Source organism: Neopsephotus bourkii, unplaced genomic scaffold (assembly GCF_033783945.1).
Source record: "Neopsephotus bourkii isolate Nb327-2 ecotype Australia unplaced genomic scaffold, CSIRO-AGI_Nbou_v1 NB_1183, whole genome shotgun sequence".
In the NCBI taxonomy this organism is placed as follows: domain Eukaryota; kingdom Metazoa; phylum Chordata; class Aves; order Psittaciformes; family Psittacidae; genus Neopsephotus; species Neopsephotus bourkii.
Window position 1 is genome coordinate 1,434,206 of NW_026901668.1, and position 21,661 is coordinate 1,455,866.

A 21,661-nucleotide genomic window follows, 5' to 3' on the forward strand; every position below is an offset into this window, starting at 1 on the left:
CCCCCTACTCCTGGGGGGACGGAGAGGAGAATCAAAAAGAATGCAACTCCCACGGGTTGAGATAAGAACAGTTTAGTAACTAAGGTATAACACAAATCACTACTGCTACCACCAATAATAGTAATGATAAAGGAAATAACAAGGGAAGAGAATACAACACCTCATCACCAGCTGACCCCCCCCAGCGCGACCAAGCACCGACCCATACCTCCTCCAACCCTGCAGTCCACTCTAGCCCCTTCCGGGTCCCCCCCAGTTACATCCTGGGCATGACGTGCTGTGGTATGGAATACCTCTTTGGTCAGTTTGGGTCAGGTGTCCTGTCCCTGCTTCCTCCCGGCTTCCCCTCCTCCCTGGCAGAGCATGAGGCTCACAAAGTCCTTGGCCAAACCAAAACATCATTGTTTTTCAGCTCTGTTCCCAGCTGAAAGTCAAAACACAGCACTGCACCAGCTACCAAGAAAGAGAAAAAATGACTGCTGCTGCTAAAACCAGGACAAGGAGTCATTGAAAACATAGCACCTCCACTGGCTCATTTCATTCCACCTTGGTTAGACACCTGCTTTACAATTCACCTCAGCAGACGGTAATAAGGTTCACTATTTAGAAATTGTAAATGATTTGGTTACAGTAACAGCCTCCCCAGAGTATGATGTCATGAAAAGCCCCACTACACACAAAAAAAAACCCCAATAATAAAAAATCCCATTCCTGATCACATTTACACAGAGCAGATAGTTTTACAAAAAGATACATTGACAAGGCTCTAGAAAGTTTGCATTTGGGATGCTATTGTACCCCTATGTGCCAGATGGAGGAATTCAGTCTCTGGCTGCATGGTTTGCCTGGCGCCTCTCCCTGGGGCTGGGGATGTCAGGGGGCTCACTGGTGGGAGCTGTGCTCTGGCTGCAGTGAAGGAGATGCAGACGTTAACAGCCAAAAGGAGGAATACAATATTGACAAGGGCTTTACCGAACTAAGGACCACTGAAGCCCTATGCTGCAAAGGAAAGACAACTTAAGACTACCCTACAGGAGCAGTGGTGGAGACTCCCACAGGAGGGAAGGCTGGAAACCTGCTGCTTTCAGCAACAAAAAAAGGTTCCTCTCCCACCTGCAGCTCTGTCATTACAGAGCAAGCACAGTGCCCTGGAAAAGGGCATGGAGAAAGAGAGAGAGTGGATAAATAAAAAGCTGAGAAAACTAGACCACAGGTGAGAAAAGGTGAGGCTGGGACACAATACTGAATGGGACTGAAGATATTAAAAGACCAAAACTACTGTTAAGAACTGAAAAAAACAAGGAACAGATTGTGATTAAGCAAGGAGAGAGCCAACACATGTGAAGGCTAATTGGCCATGAGGATGAGTATGGATCCTCAAATTCATGGCTTGAAGATGAATGCGATCAAATAGTTACTAAAGGATGGCAAAAAGGAGCTCTGTATGGAGAGGCCTGATGACAACAGTGATAAACTAAGACAGTGGATCCCTGGATGACTGGAATCTATCTTTTCACTTCCATAAATTTCTCACATTATGCTACTAATCAAGTCACCTGAACCATCCTTCCCAAATATAAATACTAATTGCATATTTCTCATTTCTGAAGCACACAAACTGAAATAATGAAGTTTGATCTGATGATTGGGTTTGGGTGAAGAAGTGAATTTTGCTAGTTATTCTGAAAAAAATGGATTCCAAATATTGTAGATGGAGCAGCCAAATATATTTGATAGTTTATAGGTTGGTTTTTAGTTTTCTTTCTAATATGGAGAAAATAAATCTCTTTTTACAGGGATGTTATGAAGACAGTTTCCTTAGTATTTTGGAACATCTGACTTGGTGATGACAAGGCAAGAGAAAATTAATGTTACCTTTATTGCAGTGGACATATTTTGATTATCACACATTAAATAAAGCCTACGGTCATACAACTTCATCCAAGAACTACGGATCAGAATGACAATATGATTTCAGCTATGTGAGTATTTCATTTTGCATACCTATCACCAATCTCGTTAATTTCCATGTTGCAGCATCGTTTCAATTTCGCTCTGGCTGCAGTCTTGGTTCTCACCTCCCGCTACCCAGAAGCATCATTTACACATCCTGGACCTCACCAATCCAATCTTTGCTAATTTTCTTTCTTTTTCTGTGGTGCTCCACTTTTCCAGCTGTCTGACAGTCTTACTCTGCATTAGCCCAGTGGTCTCACAGCCCTTCTTCTCCAGAACTCCCAGCTCAGTAGCAATGAGTTACTTCACAGGCTTTTTTTACCCTTCCCTATCTCAACTTTCTTTCATTCTCATTTTCCATTTCTTACTATCTCAAGGTTCAGTTGCTAGCCCCTTGTCTTGGCTCTCTATCCTGACTTGCCTGTTTCTCCCTGAAGGAATTCCTGTGACCACACTGGTTTTTCTGGTACAAATCAATTCTTTCCTCTCTCCCATATCTCCCTCTTCTACCTAAACTGCTCAAATACTTCCCTGACTTAATCAAATCCTTCCACCCATTTGACTGTAGTCACCCTTGAGTCACTCATCTCTTCCCTTTCCTCCCTATAATTAACTCCTCTGTCAAAGAAGCATTTGTGCCTGTTCTTCTGTGTCTGCTTCCTCCAGCACCTCTTCTTCCCATTCCAGAATTTAATCTCCTCCTGCTCATTTTGTATCCTACTATTTTCTACTTTTCCTATGAGAAGGCTGTTCATCATGATGCTTTAGTTTTCTTATGCTTTAGTTTTCCTATCATAAGCAAAAAGCAATACCACTCTTTTGTCTCACCACCTATTCATCCCCTTCTCTTTTGCATTCATCGCTGAACTTCCAAAATGTGGTGCCCAGGACTAGTCTTAAGAGTTCCTGTCCTCAGATATATTTACCCTCCTGCCTCCCCATCTTTCTGGGTCTGCATATGTTCATTTCTATAGTTCTCCCTATACACAGACATAAACACAAGTCAATCAAGTGTCTCTTCCCTTTTACTTTATGATACTATGATCACTGGAAGTTAAAAGCAGAAAGTGAACCTAAACTGTCATTTAATATTCATGGTGCAGATGCAGAGATATCCTGTAGGCTATTTCAGGATTCCTGTAATGATTTGGAATGCTAACAAGGATTAGAGAAAAGGGAGGATTTATAATTTTCTTTTCCCTCCTCTATGTCAGGATTGTGAAAGAAAGAAAATGAGGAGAGATATAACATCAGAGTGTCATGTGAGTCCCATAAGACATCATTATTAAAAGCTGCAAAACCATGAATGGAGCTAAGAACACTTGATGGAAGGAAGAAAAAAAGGTAGAGCATTTGTTTCACAAAGATAGCTAATGATAGTCTGTGTTATAGGATGCAGCTTCTGCAGTTACAGTAAATTCGTCTATTTTTAGAAAATAACTATATATGCAGAACATGAAGGCAGGACACAGTATTTTTCTCTCTCACGATCAGGATATGTCAGCCAAACTAGACACAGAGACAACAGTCTGGCTGAACAGAAAAAGAGATTCAGGATAACACATTGTTATTTTGAATCTCAGGTTTCATATCAGACCATAAGATTTGTTATCTTCTCTCGTTCAAACACGTCTTACTCTACATTCCTGTACTTATCTCTTTGTGGCAGTTTCATGGTTCAATGAGCCACAGAATGAGCCCATTGGAGCATTCTAGACCATAATCTAGATTCTCTTTTAGTGTAAAATGCTTTTGCTTCCACACAAGGCCTAAATGTTTTATTTTTCATAGTGTCTTTACATCAAGGGCTTCTAATCCATGCTGCATCAGCCTGAGCAAATAAAAAAAAGTGCAAGGACACAAATAAGAATCAAGAACCTTAGGCACTGTTAATATGAGAAAATTTAAATACCTCTCTGTCATGTCCAGAGCTGCTGGGCCAGGTAGGCTCTATGTCACATCTTCTGGAAGTGTCAGTTAAACAAACTTCTCCATTTCCACTTTCATCTTTCACTTCTTGTCCAAATGGATAGTTGTCTAAGAAAATGGGACTTCGAGCATCTATGTTATCAAAGCCTCTCTGAAAATTCAGATTTGTGTTGCCTCTTCCCACATTTGAATCAAACACATTTGTGACTGGTCTTAAATTATTCCCTCCATAGAGTTCTCTCTCTTGACTGTAGGGGTAGTGATCCACTAGAGAGAAGTTTTCGTAATCAGACAGTAAATCAGGCCTGAAGCCAACTGCTGGTGACGCTGTGCCTTGTTGCCAGTGAGAGACAGGATTTCTAGGGTAAAGCTCACCATAAGGAACTAGAGGCTGACCACAAAACTGCTGGTCAGGCACATTCAGACCAAAGACATCTGATGGGAAAAAAATTTCTTCCTGATGATGTGAATGTGATGAACCATAAAAAAAATATTCATTGCTGACTTCATCAAATATTCGATCGAATCCTAGGCTGACCTCTCCAGCAGAACCAGAATGGTATACCGGGTAAGATGCTTGGTTCCCAGGATGTCCTTCATCAAATTCCTTGTATGAGAAAGGCAGCCTCTCAAAGTATGCCATGCCTGATTCTTCTCTTCAGTCTTATTACTCCTCAGGGAGATCTTACAATAGTTCCAAGGTTAACAGTAATGTTCCGAACAGGAGCTACAAACCCACTAAAACGAAGCACAGAATAAAAGTTAAACTCTAAAATATCTAGTATAATGAAAGCAATACATTTCTTTGGTCTTTTCTTGCTTTAGGACTTTCTCCACATGGTGAAAATGCTTTTTTAATCTAGAGCTTGAAAAGTCTTTTGCCTGATCCTCATTCAAGTACATATTTATTATTATCATCATCAAATAATAATAAAAACTTTTTATTATGGACCCCTAAACAGCAGCAACAGAATATCTGAAACAACTGATCTAAATATATTAATTATAACAACTATTGTAGCAAACCTCAGTATTATCAATTATTTTATGTTTGTATAGCACACAATGCAGGCATCTAAAACAAGCTGGTAGGAAAGCTTTGCATTATCACTTTAGTGGCAGTTTAATTTACATCTTCCTCTTCTTTTGTGCCTTTGATGTCTTCATATTCTACCACTTTTTATCCTAATGTAATCATTTAAATCAAAGAATATTTAAGACATGGCTCTCCAACTAATATTCGAAACACTACATCCCAAATGCTTGGAATTAGCATATGTAAAGAAACCCAAATATAAATAAATGAACTACAGACTTCTTTTCATTTTGTTTTTCAAAACAGTTATATTTTCAATGCCTGTATCTTTTTTAGTAAATTAACAGGCAAGGACATGCATGAGCTTCTGCAGAAACTCGTCATCACTCATGCTGTTACTAGCAAACTTCTTGATATGATTTTGGCATGTGCCAAGTAGTCCTATCGTTCAGATGGGCAGCATGCACTGGAGACTTCTGTCAGTAGGCATGAGGCTGTCTTTTTTAGGAAGAGAGTTTAGTTCTAAAACCAAAATCTATTCTAGGCCACTTGCCCTCAAGGCCTTGGCCTGTTTCATTTACTGATACAAACGTGGCCTGAAACACAAAATGTACTACAAAAAGTACACAGTTGTGTTAGGTACTTTATTCCACAAAAAAAATAAGAGAAAAAAACAAAAGAAAAAAAGAAACATCTCACTTAATGCTGCAATAAAGAAAATAATTATTCCCTAGCAGGAAAAAAAAAAAGCCCAAACAAACCAGCTATCGAGATAAATGTGCGCTTAGAAATTGCTAAAGCTAAGCTCCAAAACCAGCTTTTCCAATATGTCCCCAAGATCTATATCGTATTATTTTAGGTAATAGCTCCTTGCAATGAAAATCTATATTACAACAGAAGGTATTCATCATAACTTTATTTTTGGTTCATTTGAAGTCAAACTCTAGGTGACATAGGCTTCTGTCACCCACAGTGAGGAATGAGAAGAGAAATGAAAAGTTAAATAAAATTAAATGAAATCTCTAAGAGGCTGAACTACTTTTTGAGGGCTCAATTTAGCAATTCCACGTGTTGCGTGCTTAGGTTTCCTTTAACCATTCTGGGTTAAGAAAAAAAACAACAAACAAAAAAACCCCACAAAAACAAACAAACAAACAAACAAAAAAAAAACCCCAACACATTTATGAAATAACACTAAGCCAGATAACCAGATAACCAAAATGATGCACACCATTTTGAATGGTGAGCTAAGCATGACTCTCAAAGTCTCAGGACCTTTCTCTCAGAGTTACTCCTATCACCTTAATCATCCTGATTAAGTTGACACCCTTTTCTGGAGGAAAAAAAATAAATAAGCATAGCAATAAGACGTTTTTTATTTTATGAAATTATCCTTGTTTACAACTTCTTCTGTTTCTCATTTCTTAAGCAATTAAATAAAAAACAAACAAGAAACCTAACCAACCTGAATGAAAAGGATATATCCATTAAATCAAGAAAGATAACGTCTCTTATTCCCTCCACCCATCTTGAAAATATGAATGTTTCAGGAAAAATCAGAGATAAAAGAATGATATTTCCATACAGCCTCATCTTCCTTAAGGAAGTCTGGCTACCTGGAAGATCAGGCAAAGAAAATAAAGCTTTTACACCCTTTCAGTTACTTCTAAAATATTTTCTTTGCATTTCCAACAAATTCTGTTTATGATGATACATTAATGTCTAACAGCTAACCTTGCTTATTCACCATTAAGACTTCTATGTGTATAGCATCTCATATTTCTCCAACAGACAAATATTCACGCACACACAGACCCTACCTCCATTCATTGGTATATGAATGCTTATCTCCTGCACTTTCCATAGTTCTCTGCAAAAGCATTGCTTTCCTAGTGTTTTTTTAAAAGCATGGAGTTTAGCTATTATGCCAAAAGCGAGTCAGTACATTCGGCTCCCCTGTTCTCCTTAGTGGCCTAGGAATTCCACATGCGTAACAAGAAGTCTGCATGATGCAGCGGAATTCTTCTCTCAGCGTGGATCAAGGCAGAGAGGGGGCCTTGCAGGTAGCAGACCTTTGTACCACATTGTAGTGCTGTCTCTGGTTAACACAGGCTTGCGTTTAAAACTAACCATTTACACTGGAAACTCAGCGTGCCGTGCTGTAAATCTCTGTGGTTTAAGTCTTACCTGGTAGTTTGGTTAGTAAGACTAGGCCCCATATTTGGGCCAACGCCTGATCCTTTTCAAAACAGCACAGTTCAGGGAAGTTAGGGAAAGGATTTGGCTCTTTGGCAGCCACTATTATTCCATTTGAATTGTACAAAGTGCATCGATGCCACTGAATTTTCAAAAATCACTAATGAAAATATAATGCATTAAAAGAAAAAAAGAAAAAAAAAGTTAAGCTTCCAGGTTCATTCTGTCTTGTGGTATCTGAATTCATATATTGGAGGGTCTGGCTTTTTTCTTCTACAGATAAGAAGCTCTCCTTTTCCTTTTAAATGACTGCTGTGTTTTCACATAATCATGCGGTTCTCGGGTCAGGGGTTTTAAGAGAGAATCCCAACAAATTATGTAAAATATTTACTAAAAATCAAGAGATTTGACAGCACGACACAATGCTCACAACATTGTAGCTACTGAGTTCTTTCCTTGCACATACATTCTAGTATAAAAGATTGAAATGCCATGGGCTTGGGTTTCCCTTTTTCACCAGAACCCAGGAGATGACACTGAGCAACTTGCTAAGCAGTAAGAATATTTGTTGCAACCTCTTACCTGAAACACATAATTTGTTAGAAGAATACAGTCTCCTACGTCTTCCTGCTCATAGACACATTCCGATGACCTATGTGCTTTCAGTATCAAGGAGGTGTAACTTTTTCATCAGAAGCTTTCCTTCCTGTCTAACCGGTTTACTGTGGCAATGATTCTTTCCCATGTCTTCCTTGAGGGAAATTTCAAACAGCAGTAAATTAAAAGGTAACACTTATCTGTTCTCTTTCTCAATTCGGGAACTCAACCTTTCTTTTTTTTTCTTTCCCCTAAATGGTGGTAGATGATCTCACATTTTCAGTACAAGTATCAAACATGCTTAAAATAACAAGACAACTTGTCTAAAGGAAAGACTTGCCTCTTCAAGACTTGTGCACCAGAACAGGATTCAGAAATTTTACTCCATCTTCATGCAGCTTCCATCTGTCTGCACTGGTGGTGCATGCTCTGAAAAGAACTCCTAGGTCTGCTCACCAGAGAAGGGGATGGTACAAATCCTGCAGAGCAGAGGCCCTCTGGCTTTGGCCCCTCAGTACACAGAGCCAGGACAATCTAATGGAAGAAGAACCTCTCTATGCTGGGGCATTTCTCAATGGCTGATGAAGCCTTGCCCCTCTGCAAAAGGCCTGCTGGAGAGCTGGAGTAAATACAGCACTGTTCACAAACATCTTCCCAGACTTTAAGGATCCCAAGACCTTCCATAAAAGGGAGCAGCAAAGTCTGCTCCAGGCACAAGGCAGAGAGGATTCCCTCAGGGACCATCTGCTTTCACATTTCATACCATTCCTTAAAAAGGTATAAATTGCTCCACTGAGCTATTCAGAATTTACACAAAATCCCAATCCTGGTCTACTTCAAGGTTGTTACAGAGAAGAAAAAAACATCCTCAAAAATAGTGAAGGAGTCAGTATCAACAAAACAATATTTCATATATAAAAAGCCATGCAGTAAAAGTGAACAGATTAGGATAAAGCATTTCAAGTTAATAATTAATCTGAGATACCTTATATCTGATAAACTAAATGAAGCAATAAGCTGATAAAGCATTACAGGGAAAACTCTGCCCTTCAAAGTACAACAAAAAGCTGTCAGTGATGTCATTGTGATTTAAAAGCAGTTAGCCAAGGACAAAACTTATTTCAGTTGGTGAAGGGTGATGCATTTTTTCCCATCTATTCTCTAACCCTCAAAATGTCAACTTGCTCCACAAACTCTTTGGTGGCATTTGTGCTGAACTGTAGTTGTTACCAGTGATTATTGTGGGGCAATCCTGAGAGAAGGAACACACCAGTTTTAGGAGCTGTCATTTCAGAGTTTATGGCAGTGTGATATTGTTTCATCTCACAGAGACTGGACACAGCAAAAGGAGGAGGATCAAGAAAATAGAGGAAATATGAGTGGGAAGAGCTTGTATTCCCAAGCAAACAAACAAGGCTATATTCCTAATATGAACTGTGCTAAGACATGGTTATGAAGGTTTTTTTTGGGAAACTGAACATTTTCAGAATTTTGTTAGGCTTTTAAGATGTCCACTATTTTTCTGTTTCCGCCAAAGTAGTACGTAGGGAACTGCTGAGTCACTTTCTACTCTAATTCCTCCTAGAACTACCAAGAATTGTCTCCTCCTCTTTTGCTGGCATGTGGGACAAAATCTCTAGAGACAAAGGAAACTGGATACTGAGATACCTCCTTTCCTTCAGTTAGACACTCTCGCTGCTCCACCAACTGTCAGCAGCCTACATCTTACTCAGATTAAAGAAGAATTATATATTCAATTTAACCATATGTGAGTGTGCTCGTACAAGCCAGGACTGACAATTCTGTCCCCATGGGTTGCTATTTTGCTAGCTCTTTACATCCAGCTTTTTATCAGACCTACCTTGTACAAGGTCAGATATAAAGCTGCATGTAAAGAGCTATCAAAATAGTCACTCTAACACCCCCCAAGATAAAACACAGCATCTTAAGCAGGTTTTTGCTCTCAGTGTTGCTCCATTCACTGTTAGGATCTTTCCCAAATCACGCCCTTGCACTTGAAGCCTTAAGGCTTCCAGTAATAACAGGCTTGCAAAGGAAATGCAACGAAGTGTTTCAGCAATCCGTGGGGACAGAAAACTAGCTACACGGAGAGCCAGGGAGGAAACTGCTCCATTTCGTAACAGATCCAGGCGGCTGTGATACTATTCCTCCAGTGACACCTACTGTCATTTCCCCAGAACTGTCAGGAAAGGACTAGCACATCGGAAATTAATAAACTTTATGTCCGGCTGCAGGGAATGTCATCGTATCTACCATCATCACTGACAAATACCGCTGTCAAAGTCACTCTGATGGGAATGACTGATGATTGTTGAGATCCTGCTTGAAAACTGTATGATACTACCTCTCTTACATCACTGCTGCAAAGTATTGCAACAACAAGGTATCAGTAAAATTACATAGGTACAACACGGTGTTTTACATGTGCTGGTAAAGACAAATGTTGAGATTTTGCTGCACTGAAGAATCAGACAAACAAGAATTCTGGTTAAAAAAATAATTAAAAAAGTTAAGATCTGTTGTGGTTTGTTTTTTTTCTGTTCAGGGTGTTTTCGGTTGGTGGTACCTTTGTGTGGTTTCTGTTGTTGTTTTGTTTTGGGCACATTGGTTATTTTGTCGTTTTGTGGTTTTTTTTCTGTATTGCAGCTCCTTATTTCTTTCTCACTTAGAAGCTTCATCAAGCAGGGACTGTGTCCTCTTACCAGTTCAGTAAAACTCAGCAGATTAGATGCTGCTGGGCAAAGAAACTAGAAGTTGCAACAAACACAATACAGTAGTTGAGTCATTGTCAAATGATTCATCAGTAAAGATGACATTTGTTCTACAGGGCAAGAAGTACTTTTCAACCTTAAAATCAGTCCTAACCCACTATTTACTCACACAGAACAAGTCAGGGAAAGGACGGGGGGGGGGGGGGGGAGAAGAGAAGTTTCACTTTTCTAAGGAAAAAAAAAGGAAACATTTTGGTTTACTCCGAAAACATTTTCACAGGCTCTACTTACACCTACATATAATATACATTACTAACTTACTAACACTCTCCTGAGGTTTGAAATATGCTATTGTGAAAAAGCAACCTCCACAGCCTGCATGCACCGACTGCAAAGCTAACCATGACTAAATGCAGACTATGGATTTTAATCTCTCCTTTTATTTGAACATCTTTTGTACTTTGATCCTCTGAAGGGAACAGCACACTTTAGCAGTTGTTTCTGGAAGAAACAATCCAGCTTAAAAACAATCAAATTGCTGAAAAAATTAAGTGTTGAAGTGAAGCAACTATCGCAACTACCTTAAAATATAGAATTAAGTAAGACAAGCAGGCAGATTTTTATTTGTATATATACATATACACTCTGATATATGTAGGCTTACATATAAATATATGTACCTAAACATACATGTATGTGCATACATGCATATATATGTTTATAATTGTTTATAAGGAGCTCTCTATAAAAGCCTAATATGTGTATACATACATATAAATGCTTAATAAACACTAAGTGACCCAAGAAAAGAGCTTAAACACCTCAGAAAAGAAGTCAAGCCAGAAGTTGCAGCTGAGTCAAACATCACAAAGCTGAATAGTACTTCAAGGCAAAACTTTTGTTCACAAGGCTTTGTACGTTTCAATTTGCACTGGTTTATTCCATTTGTCTTACCTTTTGTGATTTTCTCCACTGTTTTCTTATGCTACTCGTTTTGTCTCCCCAGTCCAGCGTGCCCGCTCAATGGCTTTCTGTGAAATTCAGCTTTGTCATTCCAGTGTATTCAATAGGGTTTGTTGACTTTCCAGAAATTGTTCATATCATAGACTGTACAAATATAAAAACACAGCCTTGTGATACTAGCACACTGTTAAGACAAACTGCCTAGCCAACTACAGCAGGCTTTTTCCAGTGGAAAACTTAGTCATGGTAACCACCATTCCTAAGACCCTCCTTCCACTGCAGCTCATAGTGCATGGGGCTCTACAGGATTACTAGAGTGAAAACAGAGCAGAGAACACCCCAAAGCACAGAGCTCAACCACTCCAGCAGAACTCAGCTGGGGTGCCAGAGCCAGGGTGACTTCACTATATTAGCCTGGCCATGCTGCCTCAAGGAGCTGAGCTGTCAATACTCTGACTGCCTTGAAGAGAACCCAACTTAAATATGACTTTAAATTCAACTCCTAAGTGACCTATATAATAAGGCAGTAGAAATAGTAATAAAGACCCATTGTACTCCTTGTAGGGTTCTGCTGTGAGCGGACCTTTAGCTCATATAACATGTCAGCTCAGTGGCTGTTTAGTATTCACATGCACTAGTAGAACTGAGTCCTTTCTTTCCTCCTATTGATGCCACAGGTACCTTCAGTGAAATTATAAAACTTTATACCAGGTTTATACTCTAAACCAATACATATGATACTATAACCTAGTATGCACTGTAAACATAGTACAACATCTGAATCAGCTCTACTGTCTTTATCAAAGAAAACAAATTAATAACTGCTTAAGCATAAAAATGCAGGCATCTAAAACCAAAATAGTAGCTTGCTTACACAGAATTAATCTTGTCTCCATTTGCCCTTCCACAAGAATGTTCTGCTTACATTTTCAAGTGTACATATTACAGTGCTAGATCCCAAATAATGCAATGTCTGAATTTTTCCTGACTTCCTGCACATGGGTAGGTTCTTACATCTTTCTTCAGACTTAAATTTTAGTCTCATAATTGCTCACAGTACAACTAAAACACTTGTTTATTAAAAAAAAAAAAAAAGAAAAAAATAAGTGTTTAATGAAAAAAATATAGGCTGAGAAAGTTGGGGCTGTTCAGCCTGGAGAAGAGAAGGCTGCGTGGAGACCTCATGACAGCCTTCCAGTATCTGAAGGGGGCCTACAGGGATGCTGGAGAGGGACTCTTCATTAGGCACTGTAGTGACAGGACAAGGGGTAACGGGCTCAAACTTAAACAGGGGAAGCTTAGACTGGATATAAGGAGGAAATTCTTTCCTGTTAGGGTGGTGAGGCACTGGAATGGGTTGCCCAAGGAGGTTGTGAGTGCTCTGTCCCTGGCAGTGTTCAAGGCCAGGCTGGACAAAGCTTTGGGTGAGATGGTTTAGTGCGAGGTATCCCTGCCCATGGCAGGGGGGTTGGAACTAGATGATCTTAAGGTCTTTCCAACCCTAACTATTCTATGATTCTATGTATACATGTTTTTTAAACCAAGAGTACAGTATTCCTTATGCGCAATCCAGGATATAAAGCATCTGCTTACATAGCTAATTTTGCTGCATACTTAGGTTGCATATACATGCCAGGAAAGCATTCAATACTGTTTTCTTTAAAACTTTACCTGCAGCATGAAAGCCAACTTGAGTTTTCACATAAATAATTAAAAGTGACTGCTTACCTGAAATAAAACATATTCCTGCAAACTGCTACATGGAAATTAAGTTCACAGCAGTCCTCCACCACAACCAGACTTGACCAGGAATGAATGGCTGGCAAAGAGATACTTGCAGCACTGAGAATCCAGCTTCATCTATCACTCCAAAGTACCTTCCCCATCAACGGTACCAACACAGATTCTTCTTGCAATAGCAACTGGTCTCTGCTTCTTCAGGTCCTGTAATAACCTGCTAGTTTTGCGAATGATGGTTTTGTATTTATGAACCAGGGTACCAACAGGGAAGACCCTATTCACTGGACCTGCAGATTAAATGGCTGAGATGCATCCACTGGGGGCTGGGCCGAATACTTACACTGCAGCACTTCTGCAGTAATAAAAGTACACTCTATTAATCCCATTGCAATAGCTACGATTTTGATTTCTGTTTTGCCTTACATTATTTTGGGAAGCTCAGACAACCCTTATTGTTTCTGATCCTCTGGCCTTTCTACTTTGCTCTGTCTTCCTATCACATGCAGTAATAAATTGATCCCAAGAAGGGAGTCAGCAGCACATGGCTTCACATCACAGATGAACCGCTGCGCATATACAACTGGGGAGGAACTGCAAGGATGAGGCGGGGAGGGCAAGAGAAAACTGTACTGAAGTAGGGATACTTCAGGGTAAGATGAAGGAGAAGGAGTTTGTATCCATGCACAATAAACCTCTACAAGTAGCTGCCACCTTCCAGGGACAGGTTCCCAGCTCACAATGAGTTCAAATCATCTGGCAAGCACTGGGTTAGGAAAAGAAGAGAGAGAAGCAAGAGAGTCCTCTGCTTATCTTCACCCACTCACCAACCCATGGAAACCCCTCATTCAAGATGTTCGATAGTCTCTACATAGGCAGTAATTTCCTGGTACTTTTAGGTGGGGGTTAGAGGATAATTCCTATAAAAAGCCCCCATGTAGTGCCATCCATCACCATGGCCTACAAGATGGCCAAAACCACCATGAACTGATGACATGAATGCACACAGGGAGAGACACACTTTTTACCACAGTTGCTGGGAAAGTGAAAAAACCCCAAACAAACAAACCAAGAAGCTCTGGGGTTAGGTACATTCCCTACATTCAGCAGTGATGTGTTGTCACCCTTCCCTACCAGCCTATGCCTAGCCTACTTTGCTCTCCTTTGAAGTTCATGCAAAATAAGAAACCTCACCTTAGAAGTTTCAGACTGATGGTGGTGACAAAGAGATACATCACAAGCAGCACAATCATCTCCCTTCTTTCCCAAGGAAGTGCTGGATTTACCAGATTCATCTGATCCCAAGCACAGGAACACCAGACTGCTCCTTCCAGCTCTAGCAGCATTAGTGTGGGAACTGTCCTAATGAAAGCTCCAAGCCTGGACACCTGACTGCAGACCTGCAGCATTCAGGTCAAACATGAGCCTCAGGTATGCCTAAAAGCAAATGAATACAAATCTCACTGTCATTTCACTTTTAATTAAGGGCTGGTTGGGTTTTTTTTTTTGGAGGAGGAGGGGACAGGGGTTTCAGAAAGTAAGATAGAGCAACCTGACCCTACAGGTTGAGAGCATAAAAAAAGAAAACCAAGAAAATTTAAATACATCTGACATTCAGGTGCTGACGTGTCGTCTCAGAAGTCTGTATTGCAGGCATCCAGGATATGGTCTAAAATAAGATATCACATTGAACCGCAGTAACATGCCCTTCCTTTGAGGCCTAGAGTCACAGCATGTTACAATCAATGGACATGAAAAAAGCCTCTATATTGGAATTTGAGAATATAAACATTGCTTGTATTAAAATAAACCTTATCCACAGAACTCTTTGAACATCTGCACTTACTTCTGACTTCCTTAATTAACCATGTCATGCCTACATTATAGCAGCAGGTCCAGAAAATTCCAGACATCCTATAGCAAATCTGGAACCCACCCAATACATTGTTCACGTCTGCTGCAGACTAGAAATAATTATCTTATTCTTCGCTTGGTTGATCTACTTTTATATCCTTGATTCAAATGAAGTTATGCAAACTTATGTTTGCTATCAGGCTATGAAGAAGCCTATTGTAACTAGGATATGGTTTTCTTAGATGTAAATGTACATGCAAAATAGAAAGAGCTTTGATATTGAGATTTTTCCCCCTGAGGTTCAAGTATTTTATCATTTTAATAATATTCCATTTTTTTATTGCGCTTATTTTTAAAACATCTTTTTTATGAGCTCCGAGTATTATAATTCCTTCAAAATTCCTCTGGAGGGCACTATTACCATAACTATACAATTAGCTACAGATGGCTGTAATAGAGATAAACACTAAATAGCCTTGTTGGCAGGAGGCAGAGTATCTTTTAACCAAGACGGCTTCTTTACTGCTGCCTGGGTATTTAGCCTGCTTTAGAAATCATGTAAAATCTTAGCTACAAAGAGAAAGTAGAAATTATTATTGTAGAGGTTTGTCTTGCAAAAAGGTGGTGTGGGTGTTTGGTTGGTTTTTTTTCAGTCATCATCTTTGTTAGCAAGTACTAGAATATGACATATCCTCCAGAGGTTTTGCAAAAGTGATATTCCCAAGGCACAGCATGGTCTGTGACAATTCAGGTGGGAAGGGATGGAGCCTGTCCAACATAAAGAGAGGGAAGGGTGCTATTTTGGAGCTAGGAAAGAGACTGTGACATTCCAGGGTTTCCTTGGTAGCTGTGTGGGTTTTTTCAGAACTGAGAAGGAAACTAGAAGTGATTGTCACAGTTCACAGGAACTTTTTTAAAAACAGGATAAGCTCATGAAAACTTGAAAAGTTTAACTTGAAAGCGAATTTGTAAACCTAATCTCGTCGCCCCCTTGTGATCATGCAAGTATATAGCAAGATCATTTTATCTGAGTTCTCTGTAATTTTGTAAGGTAAACGACAGGTGAACTGCAATCCTCAGAGTCCAGGTTTGGGGATTTTTTTTTTTTTTCCCCCACATGCCCCTGCATCTTCTTGTAAACATCACAATTATGTAAAAAAGTATTTTCCTTATTTTGATTTTACCATTTCCTTGGTTTTTTCATTTTATGACTTGCACATGTAGTTGTTCCATCTATTTTCCAATTAGGCTAGGAATTATTTGAGTAAGTGCTTGTGTGAGACTTCTATAGCAAGTAGCATAGCAAGGTTATAACAGTGATGGGAGTCTTGGGATACTACACCATATAGAAAAAAATGATACTGATATAATGTGTTTTTTATTTAAGCCATCAGGCAAAGAAAGTAAGAGGGATGGGTATATTTCAGTTATGACAAATTATAGATAACAAACTGATTACTGAGAAAGAATTAGCACATACAACTAGAATAAAAACTATTAGAATAAAAATAAATGGAGGTTTTGAATTAACTTACTGTGAACTTCAATTTGGATCTGCATTCGTATTTTCATTACTAAAGATTATCCTTGCTCCTTTTCATTGATCTTTTTACCATTTCAACCTGAATTCTCTGTTACTAACTATCATCTAATTCAAAGGTAATCCAGATACTTGTGTTTTATTTCAGGATTTTTCCTTCTTCATGTTATTTTTATTGCTACACCAAACCTCTCACAAGTTCTCCTCCTAATCACTGGCCTTCAATAGCAATTGAAGCGTTTTGGTTTAGATTAAAAGATTAAAAAAAAAACAAAAACATAAAAACAAATGACATGAACTTTTCAAATAGATGTAAGAGGGAGGAAAAAAAATGATAGGTCAGATTTTGGGTATACCAGCCTTGACATTGTCCTTTTAAAGTACTCCCCAGGCAGCTTTAACTTTTGCAACGAGCACTCAAGCAGCCGCTCACCCTAGGGCCCAGTCAGCTTGGCAGGATGACAGAGGTCAGCATTTCACATGAATGAACAATTTCTCCAACATATAAGGCAAGTATTCAGCTCCCTTGCTCTCTTTTCACCTGTCCTTTAAAGTTTAAATCAAGACTATTATAAGTACTGTGCTCAATGCAATGAAAATCCCTATTAATCCTTTGAACCCTTACAATGAGAAGTGATACCCTTACAATTTTAAACTAAACTCAAACTAAACTGAATATGAAAAAGTCTTGCTGTCCTTGCAGTGTTCAAAGTTGGTGGACATGATGGAGCCAAGTGTGAACAGTACTTTAACCAAATTCACTTTTTTGATTAATATATTTCTTTCTGCTTTTAATGTAACTGGCACTTACATGCAAAGTATTATTGGGTGGGAGAGGGACCCTCCATACAGGGTTCAGGAAACTGCTACACAGAACTTGCTGTGAGGCCAAATAAAAAGGACTACAGTAAAACAAAGACTTTTTAGTGAGTTCTAATCAAAGCAGTAGGCAATACACATGCATTTTAGTAAACAGAGAGGGGTCAGGATTAAGTGATCACAAACCTACAAGCTATAATCAAACAGTTAAATCTTCAGTCCTAAAAACCAAAAGAACCCACCTTTCTTGTTATTAGTTGAGTGGCTTGAACAGGCATGGAAACTCAGTTATCCACCCAGGTTCTGACAATTCTGAGAATACACCTGTGTGACTTTGGTTTAAGCACACTGTTAAAGGAAATTGGGAAGAAGGAAGCAGATGTAAGCCTGGATAAGGAAACCTGAATTGGTTTTGCTGCACTGTTACACAGCCAGCCAACTTCTATGCTCGGATTGGATTTCTCTGGGTTAGGCTGTGATTCTGCTTTAAACTGGTGGGTAATTCTTATGAAAATAAGCCCATCAGAAACAAGTCTCTGGGCAATTATAAAACATAACAAAACATATTAGCAAGATTTGATTAAGATAGATTAGATAGATTAAGGCAACTGAGAAAATAGTAAGAGTGAAGTTTGAAATTTAGTAACTACTTTATGGTATTTAGGATGGCCATAAGATAAGTCTGTGGGCCCTGGAGCCATATGTTGATGTTGATCCCAAATTTCTGCACATAAGAGCAGCACCCAGGGGACTATTAACACAGAAGAAACAATTAGGACTGCAAAATAAACCCATGCCTCCTGAGTTCCAAATTGTTTTAAGAGCAATTATGGTCACTGCTTTTGTACCCAAACACAGCTTTAAGCAGAGAAAATCATGGAAGGGCCATGAGACTTGAATTTACAACAGGAAAGAGCTAAGAAATTCTGAGCATCTGACTATCCAAGTTGACTCAACCTCAGCATCTAGAAGATCATGTAAAAAGTTAAGATGCATGTGGTTAATCATAAAGCCTGTGCTTGCATTGCAGAAAGCACCACTTTGCCTTTTCCAGTCAGAGTAGACGACAGGCAACCACTGGATACACATTTATGTAGACATTTATACCAAAGTAGGAAACATGGAGTTATGGATGGTGCCCCTTTTAATTTACGAGAGAGAAACTTAAGCCATCCTGCTACTGACAACCTACAGAGATACCAGAGAATGAAGAAAACTCTCTATTGCGTTTTTGTAGTTCAAGCATTTTTGATTTCTTTTAGTTGCTCTTTACCTCACATCTGAAACTATAAGCTCAAAAGAACCGCTGAAGTTCAGTTACTAATCTTTATCTGTCCCATATTGTTGAACCCTTTTGTTGAACCACTGAAACATTTGGATGAGTCAAGAGATATCCTCTTTCAGTGAGACACAGCTTGTTGAAAGAGAACTGGCACGCTCAAAACAAGGATCCCTTACAGAAACATTCTTTGGTTTGCTTTGAGTTTTTTTCTGAATAATATATTTTAGAAAGTTTGCAGGAAGAATACTGGGTTTTCCAGGTCCCCCTTGTTCCTCCATTTGTCAAAAGCAAAAGCTTATGATCCATCTGCATCTCTAAAGGCTGAATTGCAGCTAGAATTCCCTGGAGCCTGGCCTGAAGGGGATGTTGCTTCAGTGAATTCAATTTTCCAGAGTATTAAGAACTGAGAAAGTGAAATAGATGACAGGCACTGAGGGTGGAATTCTAGCTCCACTGGAGGTTAATGGGGCTTTCTGCCACCAACTTCAGGTAGGCCAGGATTTCACACCACTGCTTCGGGGAAAAGCAGAAAAATGTTTTACAAGATTTAAACATTTATTGTATAAGGTTGAGTCTGGCAGTAAAATGTGAACAAGGATACTGACTTTGCTTGTAAAATTCTTCAAAAGGTATGGAAGGAATGCACTACGTAAGATTGTGGTAATAGGGATATTCCACTGCTAGACTGAAAGAAATCAAGACTTTCTAAAAGTTTCTATCTTAAGGATATTAAGTCTCTGAAGGGGTTACCCCTAAAGCTACATTCTCCACTCAAATCTATTATGGAGGGGAAAAATGAGCTTTCTGACCAAACTACAGATTTTTATATTCATTTCGAGGCAGAAAGCACTTCAGCAACACAAAACAGTCCTAATCCTTGACATAATAAAGACATGTTTTCCTCAGTAAAGGCACAGCACCACAGCAGAAAAACAAAAACCAAAACAACAGTTTTGTATAATGTAATGGGGCAGCCTCACCACGAAGACCTTCCACAGCTGAACAGACAAAAAGCCACTGGAGCTGGTGACTAAAACTCTCAGTCTTCCTTGTCTCTGACATGGTCAGGGCTCCTGCAAGATTTGTTGTAAATCCATTTCCATCTCTGGACTTCCTGATGGCTCACCTCACCAGGGGAAGACTTTTAATAAACATTTGGCTCTAAAAGTCTCTAAAAACGTGTCTTCAGATCTATCTTATATACTTGATCTTGTATCTAAGGGGATACGTCTTACTGTGATTCTTGTCTCTGTTTCAGGGATGTGTTTTACAGGCATCACAGTTAATGGTGCTCTCAAATTTCACTTAGATTTTAGGATGCTAATGTAACACATAGAAAAACCCCAACAACCTGATGTAGCTTGAGATCAATCACAAATTTATTGGAAGCACATTTGGTCAGGAATTATCAACTGCTAAAACTAATTTTGACAAATAGAAAAACAGTTTTGACATACAAGAGGTTTTTGATCCTCTATCTTATCCTTGGAGAGGAAAAAGAGGAAAAATGCAGAAGTCTGCCTTTAATTCCAACTCACATATAATTTCATTGGTCTGAATATTTTACCTTGATCCCAGTGGTATGAAAACCCATTAAGATATAGGTTGTCTTAATACTACCAGATGTAACAAAGAAAGGAAACTAAGAAAGAAAAAGGGCCATAAAGCAGGCAAAGTTGTATAGCAATGGATCAAAAAATCAGGAGCAAAGGAAAGAACAGCAAATAAGGAGTGGAGCAAAAGAGATAAAGTCATCAGAGAGGGCAGCAGAGGATGGAAAAAGAAATAAGCAGAGGAAGGAAGGTATTAGCTAAAGCAGAAGTGCAGTGGAGGCAAAAAAAATATTTAAGTGGAGGAGAGAGATGTCACAGAAACAGAAAACAAAGTTGTAGAGAGCAAACTGGTAATTTATGAAAATAGGATACAAAAAGGAACAAGTAAAGAAAAGGAGCTGAAGCAGAGAAAGAAAATAAGAAAAGACCTCCAGAGGTGAATTTAATTCCAATCAGGAAGTGAACTGAGGCCTACATTTAGCTGACCAAATTCCCAGGAAATTAAGGAAAAAATTAAAAGTATTAACCTAACACCTTCCCAATCCCATTAACTGCCATAGGTTCTGGATAACACCATTACAAGCTGCCTTTCAATGCTTTTAGGCTTTCTCTGGGCAAGCTAGATTTCTCACTTCGGTGTTTTTGCTCCAACATTTTTGCCAACATTTTACTTTATCTCCCTAGCTGTTTCCTGCATCCTTCTCCCGTTACACTTTTTTTGCTTGCTTTTTTTCACCTTGATTTAAAAGGACAACTATAGCGAACACTTGTTTCTAACAGTAGCTGACTGAAAGATGACAGCCTATCCACAAAAGCTATAAAACAATTGTAAGGAAAAGAAAATACATCAAGAAGAAACAAGAAGCCAGAAAGTCAGTGCAATTCAGTATTTTTTACACTGCCAACTCTGGCTAAACATACTCATCCACACATCAAGTATTACAAGTTTCTCATGGGCAAAAATGTTAAAAACACTTCAAAGCATGTAGATAAACAGCCCTGATAATTAAACTAAAACTGATTTTGAGGGCTTAGCAGTGCTGCCCCAGATATGCTTGTTTAGCCCCTCAAAAGCCAATCAGCAATCAGGAAACAGCTTCCAACTCCACTAGCAGGTTTGCAAAACTGGGTCCCATTTTAACATTAAAATACTTGGCCAGAATATAAAAATCTTACAGCCATGACTGCAATGCTTTCAAAAGCGTTGGATTTGACTCTATTGTTCCAATACCATTTAATCTGAACTTCAGCATTTCATAACAACAACAAAAAAGAAGAAGGAAGTTCAGCAAACTAAGCTGCTTTGGCAAAGCAGACCCTTAGCAATTTTGCTGTGAAGAATGGAAAGCAAACCAGACTCAGACCACTAATGAAGCACTTCAAGAATTAATGGTATGCATGTGAACATGATACTGTTAAATGTTATTCATGGGAATAACATTTCCCTGATGAACAGTCATCTCGCTG

At 39.1% G+C, this 21,661-nt stretch overlaps 1 protein-coding gene across 3 annotated transcripts in view; it reads right to left on the reverse strand.

The window, feature by feature from the left end:
- The window catches only part of PIK3C2G (phosphatidylinositol-4-phosphate 3-kinase catalytic subunit type 2 gamma), a 210,475-nt gene extending 205,771 nt beyond the window's left edge, over positions 1-4,704 (reverse strand). For 2 of the 3 annotated variants that reach the window (XM_061363896.1, XM_061363895.1), the window contains exon 1: positions 3,869-4,701. In XM_061363896.1, the coding sequence (XP_061219880.1) occupies positions 3,869-4,528 (660 nt within the window). In that variant the 5' untranslated portion in view covers positions 4,529-4,701. Of the gene's footprint in view, positions 1-3,868 lie in introns of all 3 variants that reach the window. The other variant, XM_061363897.1, reaches the window with a different exon arrangement.
- Positions 4,705-21,661: the final 16,957 nt, after the last annotated feature.